This window comes from Fistularia commersonii, chromosome 23, assembly GCF_037954325.1.
Source record: "Fistularia commersonii isolate RoL2024-O1a breed Wild chromosome 23, RoL_Fcom_v1.0, whole genome shotgun sequence".
Classification (NCBI taxonomy): Eukaryota; Metazoa; Chordata; class Actinopteri; order Syngnathiformes; family Fistulariidae; genus Fistularia; species Fistularia commersonii.
In genome coordinates, this window is record NC_141306.1 from 5237514 (window position 1) to 5255177 (window position 17664).

The 17664-nt window shown below is 38.1% G+C and overlaps 2 protein-coding genes across 3 annotated transcripts; one reads left to right on the forward strand and one right to left on the reverse strand.

Annotated features, from left to right (window-relative positions):
* On the forward strand, positions 1-6800 carry bcl2l12 (BCL2 like 12). Of its 2 annotated transcripts, XM_086170502.1 has the most exons (8): positions 1-139; positions 1773-1950; positions 2402-2600; positions 3117-3333; positions 3584-3700; positions 4352-4428; positions 4869-5132; positions 6230-6800. In XM_086170502.1, the coding sequence occupies exons 2-8, from the start codon at positions 1775-1777 to the stop codon at positions 6260-6262; spliced, it is 1083 nt and encodes a 360-aa protein (XP_086026628.1). In that variant the 5' UTR covers positions 1-139; positions 1773-1774; the 3' UTR covers positions 6263-6800. The 2 variants fall into 2 exon arrangements, with proteins under 2 accessions (XP_086026628.1, XP_086026627.1); XM_086170501.1 differs by lacking the exon at positions 1-139 and having other exon boundaries at positions 1613-1950.
* Positions 6801-7629: 829 nt separating this feature from the next.
* Positions 7630-17000, reverse strand: tspan4b (tetraspanin 4b). Its single transcript, XM_086170503.1, has 8 exons — positions 16764-17000; positions 12965-13034; positions 12674-12865; positions 12227-12301; positions 11219-11314; positions 10651-10764; positions 8905-8988; positions 7630-8067 (listed from the first exon to the last, which is right to left on the reverse strand). The coding sequence occupies exons 2-8, from the start codon at positions 13031-13033 to the stop codon at positions 7999-8001; spliced, it is 699 nt and encodes a 232-aa protein (XP_086026629.1). The 5' UTR covers position 13034; positions 16764-17000; the 3' UTR covers positions 7630-7998.
* Between the last annotated feature and the right edge of the window lie 664 nt (positions 17001-17664).

Genomic DNA, 17664 nt, shown 5'->3' on the forward strand with positions numbered 1-17664 from the left:
GTGGGTTAGTAGCCGCGAAACGGGTGACTGGAGGGGACGTAAATCTGAGGTTGACCGGCCACCCTTCGAGAAAAGTGCGATCGGAGGAAGACACCGATAGTTTTCCTGAGTCTGTATATATGCTTCGTGAAAACACGCCGTAAGTAGTTTTGAATTTGAAACTCCTGGCAGACCTAAAGTCCCCGGCTACCTAAAGTTCTGTCCGACTCATTCGGGACTTTTAATTTCAAGTCAGCAAAGTTTGCTGTGTTTCTCGGACTATTATACGATATATTTTTTTAAGTAGAAAATTATAAACTGGAATCAGCCACAAACGAATTTGCGGGCTGCGACTGAATATTTTGAATTTTGTTCATTCTTTGCAACCCGGCCGGTGTTATTTCTCCTGGCTGAGAACTGCGTGAACTCTCGCGATAAGACGTCACGCCTCGTCAGGTCTGACGTCAATGATAGCAAAGAAGTAAAGCGAAAGCGAAGCTACATGTACCGTTGCAACTTGCTAAGCTCGCGTAAATACCCACTTCTGCATTTTAAAAATAGTCACCCAAGTCGTCAGTGGAAATAGATTTTTTTCATTTTATCCTGGGAAAAAAATGATTTGCAAATTATATCGTTTTCTTCATGAAAACTACATCTTCAAGAACAGGAAACATTATATTACTTTGTAATATGTAGACGGGTGATCAATACGTGAATCATCCATTTTTGGACTCAAAATGTGGAAATGACTTTTGCCAGTGTTGCTCAATAATAAATTTCATCTGTATTTACCTTTTTTTCTACATTAAAGCAGCAATGAGCTGGCCACTGACCACCGCAGGGGAATATATACCTAATTCAATGCAACTCTAGATCATCATGCAGTCTTGGTTTTTCTTTAAACCATGCCAGCTATTTATTCATAATCCATAGTATAGTTGAATTGTTTTCTGATAAGAACATTTTAATGAACGTCATTCTTCTGTTACTCATTCCGTACACATTGTTCAATTTTACACCCTTTACTCTATGAAAACTGGGGGTGTTAAACCCTTGCAACATAATTTTTCACGGCATTGTCATCCCTATTGAAATATTGTATTGAATAAGTTAGAAAGGAAACACAATAAACTGTTTACACAGTATTCAGTTTGACAGTGTTTGGTATGTTGTCAAACAAATCCCACCTTAAGATCAAATACTGTCATAATTCCTTTTAGAGAATCAGTGATTTAACTGTAGCAGAGTTAACTTGGACCTGACTTTTGAACTGATACTACAACGCAGCAGGATTCACACTATTGAGTCCCCAGCAGGCTTTTGTGGCTTCAGAAATTAGCGCTGTACTTCAAGCTTTGTCCTACTGGTTGAGTCAGACCTTTCTTTCTGCACTTCTCTCCTCTGGCTGCAGCAATGCCAATAAAGGACGCAGTGAGGGGAATTTCTCTGTTCACTGGTCTAAAGGAAAAACTGATCAGTGTGTTGCTATCACAATTGTCTACAGTGATGATTTATTTGATTCTTCCAACCAACGAGTCCCCTCTTGTTTTCTAATGTTACATTTTGGTAATTTTGGCTTTACCTCATTGAACTTGCAACCTCAGGTGTTATGACAATATCAGTATCTGACAGTATCAGGCATAAGTCAGGGGAAATTAAAAAAAATGCACCAGGCCAACCTGAGCAAATGCCGTGTATGTAAAAGTCTTCCGAAGAAGGACACATTCAAATTCCAGCCAGCAGAATGACAGTACCTAATCGTCTTTTTTGGGGGGGGGCTTCATCTTATTCAGTGATGTCCGTGATGCACAACGGTATCTCTCCTTCCTCGGATTCTTGTATCCCTCTGGTGGAAGTCAAAAATGAAACCCGACTTGTTCTTCAAGCATTTCTAAATCAGACTGTAGCCATCCCTCTGCGTGACCGCCCTGGCAGGGTTGGAGGGGCCTACAAGGAACACAACAAGTACAGGTAAGTGGAAACAGAAAAAAGTCCAAAGGAATTTGAGATTCATCAGCATATGGCAAAGATCAATTTGAATTAGGGCTCTGTAGTATATCAACACATATTGATCATTAGCTGATATTGGTATCTTTTTATGGATTTCTTTTTAATCATCAAAATGATTTTTGATTTTCCTTCTCACAGCCAGACTTTTGTCATTGGCTGATAAAGACACTGTTCAACATTTGGCATTTTCTTTTGTAAAAATACTCAAATCACCTCTTCCCTTATGCATGGATTGTTTTTTGAAAACATTAAATGTCATGTACTCAATCAGAGTCTGTAAAATCAGCAAAAAATAACCTTTTAAACTGCATTTCATCACTATAATATGAATACCATGACACTGACTCTTTTCAATATTGCCTAGGATTAAGTGAAATTATGGATGATCTGCTCTTGTTCTTGGGCTCTTCAGCACTAGCATCAAGTCAGAAGAAATAGCAAGGAACGGTCAGGATTCTGAGGCTGAAGATGCCAGTTCGGCAGATGAGAAGAGCACTGGGTTTCAGAGTTTCATCAAGCAGCTGCCCTTAAGGAACTCTCCCAAAGATGCCAAAAGCTCACAGGAGAAAGAAAGCAAGCCAAAGCTGCCGCACCTCAAAGGCCTTGCAGATGTAAGGAGTTGTGACAGTAATTTCCATGCACAGCCCTTGTGAAGCTTTCAAACACACTATCTCATTTTAAAACTCGTAAAGAGAAAAAACACAGTGTGTACACTTTCAGGAGTGTTTTGCACCAAAGACTGCCAATGTTATGGCTGTGTATTAGTTATAAACCATATTTTAATACCGATGAGAAATTAAGAAATAACCTGCAAGAATTAAAGTATCAATATAGTTGCAAAAACAAAATAAAATCAGGAATCAGTTAAATAAAATAGTGCATTGTTTTCCACTAATAGAATTGAAAAGAAATAACCTTATAACATGGAATAAAACAATATTCTCAAACTGGCAGGAACTTTAAAGATACTTGCCAAAAAATAAAAGACAAAACATGCTTCTAAATTTATGTTTTCTAAAGCCCTGATATGAAGTTGGAGGAAAAGTATACATCTATTAGAAATGTCAACAGTAATAATCATATCAGTATCCCATCACCTTCATGCTGACTTGAAGATTTCCCCACAGGATGATCTCAAAACGCCTTCCTCGACATCAGAGGAGGATGAGGGTGAGAAGAAACAGAACAAGAAACTCAGCAAAAAGAAGCTCAAACACAAACTCTCCAAGTTCTTCAAGTTAAAGTTGGAAAAGCAAAAGGAGGATCCTGAATCTCCTCCGCAAAGGCCTTCCAGTTTGGCCATCAACACAGATATCAAGCCTGTGGTGACGCTCAGCTCCCCCAGTAAGCTCCTCTTTACCCCAAAGCTTCTGTTAAATGAGTCTGTGAGGAGACGCTTCAGGTTCACACATCTATGTCTGTTTATTAATGGGGTCAGTTGGTAAAGTAGGCGCCCCTTCAATCAGAAGGTTGGCGGTTTGATTCAATAACTAGTTTGCATATACAAATATTTTCTTTCCAAGTTTTTTATCTTACTTCTCCTGGATTTATGCTATTGATCTGAGTAATTGTCATTCCTTTGGGGTTTATTTAGATCACCCACCTGAGTTCTATGACGAGGTTGCAGAGAAGCTAAAGAGGATCGCTAAAAGATCCACGAGTATGAAGAAGCCCGCTCCAAAGCCCGTTGAACCAGTGCCGCATTCCCCACGTAACCACGCGTACACAAACACACACACGCATACACTACTGTTGTGATTGTAGAATATCCAGCTATACTGTTTTTGACAAATTTGCCCTTGTCAAAGCAATTTCATTCAGAAGGTATAGATGTTAAGGTGATTTTGATAATCAAGTCTCTTTCATATGCTAAATTTAGCAGTTACTATTGCAACTGAGTAATTAAAACTGATTTTTTTTTTGGACTCAAGATATTTTTATTTCAGAGTTTATTGATTGTATTTTCTACAACTCCTGGTTCCAAAATAATTGAAGCTAACAGGCATTACCAGCCATTATGACAAAGGAGATGTATTTCCACAGGTAAAATGTGGATTAATATAAAGCAACTTAAATTTGGTGCACCAACCTAATTATTTTTTCGCAAGCAACTATAAGTTATATTTTTACTAGGGAAATATTGGTTCCATGTACTTGCACTATCTTTGAGCTGTATGTTGAATTTTAATCAATTAAAAGTCCATATTCCACTAGCCATTAGAAGCTAAGTTAGAGATAATCATATAACAGCAAATTATTTATACTTGTGATTTTTTTACAAGTTAAGACTATTAAAACTGGAAAAGACAATAATCCCTATTGCAGACACAAGCTAAGACGCCTCTGTTGATTCATTTTTTAGGAGTATATGATAAAGAGCTTGTGGTACAGCAGCTCATCGAAGTAATTTCTTCAGAAGGAGACGCTATCAACACTAAGGTGGGTCGCAATAATGAATAATTAGAGCAACGCCTTCGATCTATTGAGAGCTTTGGTGGAATGCCATGTCAGGTCCTATGTTTTGTTCCTTTTTTTCATTTTTTAGAATGTCTTTTTTAGAAAGTCTTTTTTGCTTCTTAGGACCTGTTGTACAGCACCCAAAGTCTCCCTTGAGTCATCTTTAAACGGTTCAATGACTCTGGACAAAAATAATTCATTTGGTTATAATCAAACTGTTAATCAAAGGTCTTAATTTTGGTCATTGGGTTGATTGGTAAACACGGTCAATATGATGTTAATATAAAAGCGGTTATTTTTTGGGGATAAGAATTTAGGAATTTGACAGTTGACAGGGAAATGTTGGAAAATTCTTGATATGTAAACTCAATACCAAGATTTGTCTGATTCATTTAACAGACTGTTCACTTATCTGTTGACAGATCCAGTCGGACCCTTTCATCCGCTCCACACTGTCTCGTATCTCATACCCTTCCTTTGCCAAGCTCCTGGACACGGTTGGTGGGACACAGGAATGCCAGACCGCTGACTTCACTCCATCACCTAGTCCAACGTTGCAGCGAATTGCTATCACCATGGAGGTTTCCGGGCGGATTGTTACGGCCACTGGAACCCAGCGCATTCAAGGCTTTGCTGAGCGCTACATGGAGAATTTCATCCCATGGGTGAAGAATCATGGAGGATGGGTGAGTGATTTATTGAAATTAAGGTCATCTCCCATTTTGCTTAGCAAGCAGGTCTTTTTTATGTGTATCAACATTTGCTATTTCACAGTGCAGGACATATTCAGTGATAAGTTAAAAAGAAGGGGGGGGTTCCACACAGCAGCTAAAAGTTTTGAACTTTGAAGAGCAGTAAGATATTACGTAGATGCTCCTTCCTTTTTCAGAGGCATACACAATAGCATTGTGCTTATAGCCACCCTCAACACACAAATGGTCTTTATTGCAACCATAAGAAAACATGTAAATAATGTAAAGGTGGCCAGAAATGAACTCACATTAATTAAAAATGATGAAAAAAAAACAACAAAGTAAGGATTTCAAAATCGGTAGCAAATGTAGAAAACAACCAGAAAAGAAGTAAAATATCAGTCATTTATAGTCATTATTAAAAGTATTCATACTTGCTGTATGTGTTGCAGTTATCTTTGAAGGGCTCATATACACGTAGAACTTCAATTCAACCAGAAAGTCAAAGCCATTAATTACACATACCAATACATTAATTACATTAATTATTTCCTCATATCAGTGGCAACTGGCTTTAACAACCAGGAAGTGCTGCATTCTGAGCCTGTCGCTCACCATGATCACGAGGAGGAAAGTGATAGTATCAGTGGTTTGTTATCTCATAAAGGGTTTCACCAATACCGACATACACACATATTCAGGCTGCTACCTGGTTGGACAAAAACTATGTTTGCTCTTTGAACAAATATTAAGTACTAACACACCTGTATGAGATAACTTGATTATTTGTGAAATGTATCAGGACATTATTCATTGATAGTTGATATGATTCAGTAATGATCCCTAGTACTTTAAGAGCTGCCGATTACTACTGGAGTTGTGGATTGGGTGCTGTTTTTTTGTTTTGTTTTTGTGCTCAATTGTCAAGTCAGTCACACCTTGCTTAAGTTGTCCTTTTTACTCCAGTATCCATTAGAAAGCTGCTTTGTGTGATCTAATTTTTACATTGTGTTTTCTTAGTGTACCTAAGGAACTGGGAAGAGTATTTATTTTACTCTGTATTAATCCACCAACCCCTGTGTCATTTCCAGGAGAACGTTGTAGATCTGGAAGAATATGACTGAGTTCTCCCAGGTGGCCTTTCGTTCCAAAAAGACACTGTGACATCCGGACCTCTAAGCTGAAGAGAAACTAATTAAGCTGACCTGAGACATTGAGACAAGAAGACTCTTCAGACTAGACTGTACAGAGAACTGAGTACAAATGACTGCCTCAGTCATGGATTTGAGGATTTTAAAAATCACACAGATTGTTTACATATCTAAGAGACCTCTGAGAGCTTGTTCTTACTAATCTGACTATTTTATTATAAAACCAATCCATCTGTTTGAGACAGATAACCTATTTTGCTCCCAGGAAATTGTAGAAATGCAATTGTCGCTGAATTGCTTTCAGTACACAGTGCTGCACATATGTGGAAACACACACACATACCTAGAAGGATGGGTGTTCAAATGTAGAGCCCTACTAATATGACAACAGTAATAGAGGAAATATGCAATCACTGAGGAAAATTCAAAGAAGGAAACGCATATTACAGTCATGGCCAAAAGTTTTGAGATTGTCACAACCATAGAAACATCTGACAAACACCTAAAAACCCTGAAGGAACAGACTTTGTGAGTGTCATTCTTAAAACTTTTGGCCATGACTGTACATGACAGAAGCAAAAGAAACACATTAGGAAAGGGCTGTCAAGAAAAATGTCAAAACATTTTTCTCTCTTTTCTACTACCTAAAATCTTTATGAGATTGTATGACAATCTAATTTAATGCTACACTGTTTACTTGCTGTTTGTCTGGGCCTTGTTGGTTCCTCCAAAGTAAGTGCCAAGTTGTTTTATATTTTTAATAATTGTGTATGTTCTCCAACCTGTCTGCTGACTGTCTGTGTCTCTAGATGATATAATAAGGATTGAAATGAGGGCTTTATTCTTGTTTCTTTTTAGTACTGCTATTGTCTATCAAAGTTATTTATTACAAAGTTATGGATTTTTAACTTAATTACAACGAAGTGCTTTCTTTTTGTATGGATAGAATGGGAGTCACAAAAAACAAATAACTTTTTAATTGAAATTCTGAACTGTCAAGTTTTGAAGGTGTTTGTGATATTTATACATAAAAGAATTGCTGCAATGATGTAGAGAACCATGTTGTATTTCTGCATTGTAGAAGTGGGCACACTGTAAAATATATTTTTTTTTTATTAAAATAGACACCTGTGTGTCATCAGTGTAGCTCCTGTTCCGTTTGGAGTAACAGGGTCCGATTTTTGTCTTATTTCGGTAGAATGTTGCTCCTCGCTGACCAGAGCCGGTTAACATTATCAGCCTGTTGTAAAGGGAAAGGTCCAAGCTGTTCAACCTTTAAGCCAAAAGTGGGAAAACAAAACCCCATTTAAGTTCTCTAGATACATGAAAAAATGAAAGGATTAGTTTTTTGGTCATTTTTACTGTTTTTGAGTTTGCTGCTGCTTTTCTGCATCCTCTGTAAGTTAGCAGTCTATAAACAGAGTTTATTGATAAACTTACACATTATTGATCAGACTTAATACATTGATGAACTACGATGAGGTTCATACAATCATTGCAGGGACAATGTGACATTGTGTTATTTACGGCTCCGTTGTCTGACACAGCCAGATAAACACTCCTATTTGAAATGTATCCCCCTGGACATTTCTAAGAGAGCCATTACGGTCTCTACTTCAGCAGCATTGTCTATTTGGATCCAGTTTGGGTATTATTTTGAGATCCCAATCAGTTCCCTTCACCATTTTGGGGCAGTTCAACAACAGTTGTTAGTCCAAGTACTTCTCCGCACGCATGATTTGACAGTACATGAGCATGGAGAACACCAGAGCCAGGATCTGAGGAGAGAAGAGCGGGTTACAACTTAAATACAACCGCATCCTACCTGGTCATTAAAACCTATAATTGCTAGGTTCATGTTTGAAGCACTGGTTTTCCTCACACACTTTCTCCCATCAAAACTTGCACTTTTTATGAAATGCACATGTGCTTACATTTCGAATGCAGAATGTTAAATTGATAGGTTTGACAGCCATTTGACACATTTTCATTTTTATTTTCTACAATTCTGTAATTCACTGGTGGTACCTCGTGTCATTCTGCATTGTGATCAACTGCACCGTATACCACGAGGCAGCAACAATTAAATGTACCCTATTTGGTGTTACTGTTATTGAATAATGGAGAACTTTGGTTCAGACCCTTTGCAAACGTTGAGTGACCGAGAATCATATTATATCAAAGCCTGTTTTAGAGAAGTATTAGTTATTTATCATTAGAAGGTAACTCATTTGAAACAGTTACTTTCTATATGAACGAGTAAACATGTATGTTTTAACCTAACAGTGAGGAAAAGCTGAAATTAAGTCATGATCAAAGAGTAAAGGAGAAATGGTTCTTTATCAAATCTAGAAATGAAACCATTCAAAAAATATCCTCATATTTTGTCCCCTTTCACTATTGTGTTTTACACACACACACAATGTTCAGTTTGGTTGCCTTCTCTTGCTTCGGCAATATCATGATCGTATTAGTTGAAATTTTCACATGATAGATTCAAAAACTGGATAGTTTCTGGTAATGTTAAGCTAAGACTGAAAGTGTTCTTTTCCAAAGGTAATTTTCAACCCCATATAAACAACACCAACAAATGATGGCTAAAGAAATACAAGTACCTGCACGACCCCAATACACACACCGAACACCAGGACAGATGGGATGTTGTCCAGCAGCCACTGCCGGGCCTTTTGGTAGCATGGCTGCACAAGACACACAGGGATGGTTGGGAGGGGGAGGATTGTAACAGAAAGCCAGGGAACAGCGGTAACACTTCACAAATGCAGTCTTAAGTTATTGCATTTCGGCTTTTTGCCTAAACTGCAGTCTACCTGTGGATTACAAAGGCCATGTTGATGTTGAATTCAGTCACAAGATACTTTGAATGTAATCATAACACTTTTTCCTCTGCCAGGAAACAACAAATCATATGAAAACTTCATTCTAAGAGGAAATGTCCTCAGAACTAAAACAAAGGTACTGGCCTTCAACGAGGACCCTTCAACCCAAAATAAAAGTATCTCCACTCACAAACAATTTCAACAATAGCCAGAATTGACACTTTCTAAGCAATTAAAATTTTTATTTCATATCACTAAATCGTCTCTCGGCCTTATGCCCCCCCCCCCTTGGTTTGTTTTGCTCCAAACTCTGGAAACCATGTTTAAAATGTAAGAATGCAAAGCAATTTACAAGATGCCTGACATTTGATTTAAGGAACAAACTGCAGGTCAAAGACCCCCAGACAATAAATCTGTAGGGAAAAGATGTAGAAACCAGATTTTGTGAAGTTGCACATCACAATGTTTAGAAAACAGCATGGTTGGGTTGGGCTTGCTTAAAAACAAGCTACTCATTCTTCCAAAGATAAAAATTTTGAATTAACTTTCCCTACAGCGACTCCTCGAACAGATTAAATTGAAAATGTGATAAAACACAGAACTTAGTCCTTAAGCGGACCCTGAGAAGTTTGGTTGAGGCTGCCTCCAGTATGTTTACATCTGAATCTTTTCCAGATGGCAGTGTTTTCGTCTTCTGTGAAGAATGCCAGTTATTTTTCTGTACATCACATTTGAATTTACCAGAACACACTCACTACAGCAAACAAAGCCTTATTTTTCTGTCAGGTTTTAAGGTGAAAACCTGCAGACTTTGTACAAGGACAAGATAACTAGTTCAAGGACGATGTGACATTTGTTTTTTTTTCTCTCTGATTTTCTCTTGTATTTGCCTTTCACCAGTCTTGTCTTTTGTACCGGTAGCGGTACAAGATTTTGTTTTTTCCATTTCATGATCTTTCTCATTGTTTGGCGATTTATTTCAGATTTTGCAGTCACCCATTCATTATCCTTTCCCATGTACTCGCATTATGTTATTTTTTCTTTCTCACTTTTAGGTGATTTAATACCCATTTAGCCTTGAAATAATCACACTTAAAGTGAATTGACTTAAAGTCAGTTTGCAGATGGAAAAAAGAGATTTTTAAGAAATGAAAAGAAAAAGTAAATTCCTAAATGAAGCAATTACTGACAATATAATGACAAAGCAATTACTGGTACTTATATTTATATGTTCACAATGTCTACTAAAATGATGCTTTAAATAGGTAAAATCCAGTTATTTTTCATCCTCGCCCATTTACGGTAACCCCTTCAGAAAGCCCTGCTTTAAAACAGGTTAACCGTAAGGCAATCACTCATAGAGTCAGAAATACTGGAACACAATGTGCAGTTTCTGCCAAAAACACTCTGCTTCTATGCTTGCTATTCGTCATATGCGAAGGCACGCGCTCCCACATCTGGAGATCATTATATTTCATAGCAGAGGGTCGGCGAGAAATGAAAAGAACTCGCGCCTCGACTCACCTCGCTCCATCCCTCAACACACTGGTCCGTCCCCACGGAGCAGCAAGAGGATGGCAGCGTTCCATTCAGCACTTCATACCAGTCGGTTTTGTTGGTGACGCCGCAGCACTTGAACTGCAGGACACAAACGGTAGAGTGATACAACTTAACTCTGTGACCCCGACATCCAGCTGCGAGGCACAGATCTTAAAGTATAATTAAGGAACGATCTGTACTCAGTCATTCCCGACTGTCTGTTAGTATTATAGAGAGCAGACAGTGAGTTTGCTGACACCACTATAAGCATTGTATATGTTTCGCACATTTTAAAACCCTTTTGACCCGAGGACACGTCCAAACAGACAGAGCCCGAATAAATCATTAATGTCCTTGAGGTTATTTTTGGCTTGGTCTCTCTGGACAGGTGAGATTTTAGAAAGTCTTTTTCAAGTGACTCTAAAACTTGAAAAACAACTTTTATTTATGTTGTACTTCAAGAGTTTGCAAACTTAGTTGCACTCTGGATTTGCGAAGTTACTACCATACCCGAGCGGGTAAAATCTCCTACTGCCAAGCTGTTCTTACTCACCATTTTCTGGACATTGTCCCAAGATTTTTTGGATCCATCTTCTGATTGGTAAATCTTCATACCTTCTTTTAATGTATCTTGCGCTTTAGAATCCAGCTGAGAAATAGACAACAAGGGATGACTAATCATTCAGCAATCCTTCCATTATTATCAGTATTGTACCTGATGACAAAGCACATATTGAGAGGATGTGAGGGCCTCCTGAAGGGTCTGGAACAACATGTTTTCAGAGCTCAAATAAGTCAATTCTGTCAATAAATAAATAAATTAGATTAAATCAAATTAAAGTAAATTAAATTAAATCAAATTAAATTAAATTAAACAAATCGACATTGCTCAAAGCCAGTTTGGAGACGCTGATGGAATGTCTCTCATATAAGATCAGTGCCTTCCTTAAGCTGGATGCTATTCTGAAGAAAAAATACTTGAACAATAAATTCATTAAATGTGTTGTTTCATGTTTAATCCTGAGGGATCCCTGAATGATGGCCTGACCATCTGCAGAGAGTTACGATGCAGCGTTGAATCGCCAAAATGATCTTTTCACATTCAACAAAATCTTCCTGCTCCAACCTTTAAACAGATCTTAATGCTAATTAAACCATTTTCATGGAGTTTCTCACTTTGCTGTTTCGTTTTTCACAAAAATGTCTAAATTCGGGGTGTAGTTGGCAGATAAATCCAAAGGAAATTGGTGCTAAGATTGCTTATTTTTACAGAAATGTTATATATTTGTGGTTTCTTTTTATGTAGATTAATGTAAAGGCTCCTTGCACTGGTCTGGTCCACCTCTGCTGAGTCATGAAACTATTAGACAGAACTGTCCGGTTGTTTTTATAAACTGTACTTGCAGTGAACGATTTATCGTTCAGGCTGTAAAACTTTAAAACTTAAAAAAACGCTCATCCAAGGCAAACATGGAAAACCGGAAAACACAAAGGCAATAAACTCTGGAACTGCATCAGCGAGTACAGCTGTTGCTCATGTAACAAACCAAAATCATCTCACCTTGTCTCTAAAGAAGTGTATAACTACAGCAAGAGTCACTTCTGTCAGGACAAGGAGCAGGAGGATCACAAAAAACTGCAGAAGAAAGAGAGAAGCATTATTGCATGCAAGCTGCATCAAGAGCCTTGGAGGAGGCTTTCACCAGACCCAGATGAGGGCCTCGAGAGATGTGTGTGTGTGTGTGTGTGCGTGTGTGTTTAGCAACAAGTTAACTGAGATTCTGAAGAAAAAGACAGGAAGAACAAGAGAGCTTTCAAACCTATGCAGTGGCAGGTTTCTCTGGAGTTTCACGAGTTTTGATTTTAAAATTAAAATGCTGTTTTAGTAAGAGTTCAGCGTTTATGTCAATGTCATGTTGAACCGCAACCCAACCATCACATATTCTCATCTCCTGTCTCGTGGTTACCAGGCAAACACTTATAGGAGAACAAAAGTCAACAAGCTTACCATGAACAACAGGCAGCGCTGCTCTTTCAGCGCTCCGAGACAGCCCAGGAAGCCCGTCACCATGGTGATTCCGCCGGCCACAAGCAACAGATTGGCCGCAGAAAGTGATGGGAAGGACAGGGGAAGAGAGGAAAACTCTGACTGTGTGAAAGACAGCCAAACTCCAACGCCGAACAAGCCGCATCCCCCGAGCTTCATTGGGGCAAAATAAAAATCAAAACCCACTCATCAAAAAGAGGGAATATGTATTTTCATATACCAAACTGAGAAATGACCTGTGCATGTGCTTACCCAGAATATAAGGTTAAAGACAAACATCAAATATTTGACACAGCACAGACACTTTCGAGACACAGACATCCTGCAAGAGAAAAAAGATAAACAAATGAGAATTTTAGGAGCAATACAACCACAATTCATCTCATATTATTCATTACTGGCGATGGAAAGTGAAAAATATCCTCATGCTGAGTGAATGATTGGTCTGTTATTGCTTTGCCGAGGTGCCTTGTGGATTTCCTAAATGTGAAATACATTTTTTATGTGTGATGCTGTACAGCCAGGGTTTTGAATTACATGATATATGATATAAATAAATATAAATAATTATATAAATGACATATTATAGATGATAATTAAATCAGATGATATGAAAAAAAAAAGTTTTACATATCTGCGCATTGTTTGCACTGCATCAATAATTCAAGAAATACCTTGGCTGTTGAAGGAAAAACAATCATGGATGAAAAATTTTTGATCAGTTCAATCTGCTGATGAAGAATCAATAATGAAGGATGATAGAGAGTACAAACCCGTCCAAAGCAAGGAAAAATATAATAAGACTTAAATAGACAACTATATAGTTGACAATTGCTCATGCTATCAGCCACAAATTTGTCAAGAGCTTTGTGAACAGTGGTCTATTTAATTTGTAAATTAAATAAGAGACTTTTTCCGTTTATGTTTTGCTTAAAGTATCTTTCCCTTTCATGTATTTTTCCAGTTCATGGTACTTTGCTGGAAGGAAATGAGTAAATGCCAGTGATGTCAATCCAAGCAAATGAAGTAATTGCATTATAAAGTTTTATCAGATTTAAATCACTCGTATGAAAACCTGTCTTTGTTCATGAGTTAGTAAAAGTACCACAGTGTTCCATGCATGGAGCAAGAAAAGTCCCCTTATATGGGAATAAAATTTAGATTTTTATGTACATACAACTACACATACAGTACAACTGTATGAATCTTGGCAGATTCTCTGAACACTCCAGAACAAGGCCTCTGAAAGTTGTCGGCGTCTGACCCCCAAATATAAATACCAAGGACTCATGGCAATCACTATAACCACACAATTTTTCACACATACACACACACACACACACACACACACACACACACACACACACACACACACACACACACACACACACACACACACACACACAGGCCTATCCACATTATTATTGTTACTGTTTTGAATTATATGATTTTATTGCTCCTTTTTTGAACAGTGTTGCCAAGCACCAAATACTTATTGGTGGATTTTCTTTTTGCAAAATGGATTTCAATAAATTTCCAGTTTGTATTAGGGGTAGTATCGGGGGAATTTTCAGGAAAGATCTAACCTGCTCATGAACATACGAGGTAAAGAAGTGAGAGGTTAATGCCCTTGTATTTTGTCCCTTCCGTGCACATCTGGGGCCCAGGTCACTGAGACCTCAGTGACCTGTCGCTGACCAACCTTTGAACTGATTTTGGTTTAGCATTATTATCTTTTACTAGACTGTGTTTGAAATGAAAGTGTCTATGTTTCCACCATGAGGTCCAGTGAGTTCACATAGGCCTCAGTGTGTTTAGTCCACACACCAACCAGTGACCCCACGCAGGAAGGCAATCTGCTGACAGGAAGGAAGCTCCCTTCCCTGCTCAATAGACCTAATTATACTGCTGAAGGCATTTCCCTAAACCAGAGTAAACCTGTGACTGGGAGAAGGGCTCAGGGCCCCAACAAGCCACATTTCATCAGATACAGCGCAGAGGAGTGTCAATATATTCAATATTCAATATACTATTCAATATATTCAAATGGATATTGTTGTTGGTATTCATTCAATCATTTGGATTTTTATCTCCCTGACTTATATCGATATGGGCAGATTATTTCTATTCATTTTGAATTCCAAATGAAAATTCAGTCAAGAGGACAACAACACTCTTGGAATAAAACAAACGGGACAAGATTTCTTAAGAAAGAGTAGAAAAAAATTATTTGACTTTTCAATTTGATTTTTGTCTGCATTTTTTTTTGTAATAATAGTTGACATAGGCACCTCAGAATAATACATTTTCAATTTGATTGCTTAAAATTATTTCATGATCCCAAATATCTGCATCTCAAGGACCCCCAGGGGATCTCAGCCCAAACCCAGTCATGTCTGATATATAGCGCCATTTCAGATGAGATAAAATTCAGATTTCCTGCACCGATATGAAAAGATTTTCAGTTACACTTTGAGGAGTAACAATTAGGAACATCAGATGTGTGGGGAATTATTTTCCGGTTTGTGGTGCATTTTGTGCCAGACTCCGTTTACATAAAACCAAGACGGCTGGTCAACCAATTTTGACCACACAATTGGAATTACACAGGGCTGATGCTAATACTAGCAGCTAACGCTAGCCTTGTTTTGTCAGTGCCGTCAAGGCTTTCAAAATGCAAATGTTATCATAACTGTGTTTTAACAGTGCTATTGAGATTTTTCAAAATGCAAATGTTATAATAAGTGTATTTAGCTTACGGTGTAGCCCTTTGAAGTTTTACAACACACGCTAACCATCTGCTAGTCATGAGCCGGAGCTATGATGCCAGCAGTAAATAAGAAAGTATTTTATTGGTTCTACTACATTACTATTTTTCAGTTTGGTGAAGACAGCTTGGATGTTATCAGAGGGCAACAATAAACACGTGGTTCAACATATAAATTATGGCTTTCAAACTTAATACGCTTTTGTCCTTTCCCAGAGCAACTGCTTTCAACAATGAAAGGAAGACTGGAGCTCCACTCTGGAAACAGATTCTAGCATCACAGAACCATTAGAGTTTTGTGCGATCAGGTCAGGTCATTTAACTTCGCTGTAAAACAAACCTGATGGAAGGCCGCTTTTTAACTAAGCATAATTGCGGTGATCATCTAGACAAACTTCTGACGATGGGTTCCGGAAGTTGCGGTCTGGAACCCTCATGGAGGTTGTGAGATGAAGATGGGTATGGGGCTCATGCGGGGGATGTGGGGGTCACAAGATGATTTTCAGATATCAAAAGAAAAAGAAAACGTATTTTACAAGCTGGAAAACCAATTTGAGAAGGATAGGTAGTAAGAAAAATAAATATAAGGAGTCATTTATTCAGCGGTTGGGACGTTATACAAGTGGTTTGGACCTGAAAAGTAATTACAGTGATTTCTTATTATCAGACTTTTCCAACAACGGACTCTCCAGCTGATTCTGAAACAACAGCCTTTGGACTGACGGATCATGTTTCCACTATGTTAGCGCCATTACTGGCTCCATCTGAAACCAGGCACAGAATTTAACAAATATTCCTCCTCACTGAAAAAGAGCCTGATAGTGACGCAGGGTATCCTGAAGGAGTCATCTATTTACCACACTAGATTTAAAACTGCCCCATGCACCAAATATCATCACCTCTTATTGCATCAGGATGTAACCGAAGCTGAAAAATATGTTCTTTATGAGAACAGAATCACATGCTATCAATGACAACATATCTTCATTTCACTCTCACATCACACCTGACCTTCATGTGCGTGTAAAATATTACTTTCAGTGTCTGCGGGACAAAACAGCACAACACAAAAATGACATACTGACAGATGTTTGTGTGTTTTTTCTAAATCCATACAGCAAATTGTTTTACTCCTTTAATCCACAGTTTGTGCTCTGTATGTTGCGTTAAGCAAAGACACAACAGCTTTATGTACATAATCACATGGGGAAATTACTGTTTTGTGAATGAAAAACAAATATAGATTGTAATTACTGTGCACAAAGATGATGGAACAGGCTTTACCTGAAGCTTTGACAGCCAAGTCCTGTTTTTCTGCGTGTTTTTGTTATCCCAACTTCTTCACCACCTTTGTTTTGATCGTTTCTTGGTTCTCGGTTCCTTCCTCCTCTTCCTCCGCTGTTACTACTGATAGACTACGTCCTCCCTCTTTCACCAATTAGCTTGTCTTTTTCCCCCCAATCTCAACTTTTTGACTTCATGTATTTTTCCATCTGGGAGGTTTTAAGCCTCCTCTCTTCAATGGCTTCCAGATGTGTGTGACTTCTTGCCCGTCCCTCGCTGAGCTCTTCCCCCTCCCCACTTTGTTCCAGTTATTTCCCTCCTACAGCCCTCCGGCCCTCCAGCCTTCCCCACAGCCCGCCTCCCCATCTACCACCATAACACAGTTTTTTGGTGATGAGCTTCAACATAACAGACTTACAAACTAATCTCTCATTATTTTGATTTTGATATTTTAATATTAAGAAAATATCTGGTCAAATATTGGAGATTTTCAGTATAATTTTTTTTTTTTTTTTTTTACCTTTTTTTCCTCATTTTTGGTCTTTTTAGGCAATTTTTGGTAATATTCTTAATTACACTCCTGCCAATCCATTTGAGTACACGTTATATATTGTACAGTTTTGGTCACATCTTGATGAAGTTTAAGTAAGATTGTGCAAATCTGCTAGTATCTCATTTGTTATTATTTTAATGTCTTGGATATTCATGTCTTCCTGTGAAGTTTTAGGTTTTTTGTTTTCTAGGGGATTGTTTTGTAAGTCACTTCCACAATGTTAAAAGCAGACTAATATGAATCAGCCAGAACAACTTCCATTCCATTGTAAATGACACACACACACACACACACACACACACACACACACACACACACACACACACACACACAGACACACAGACACAC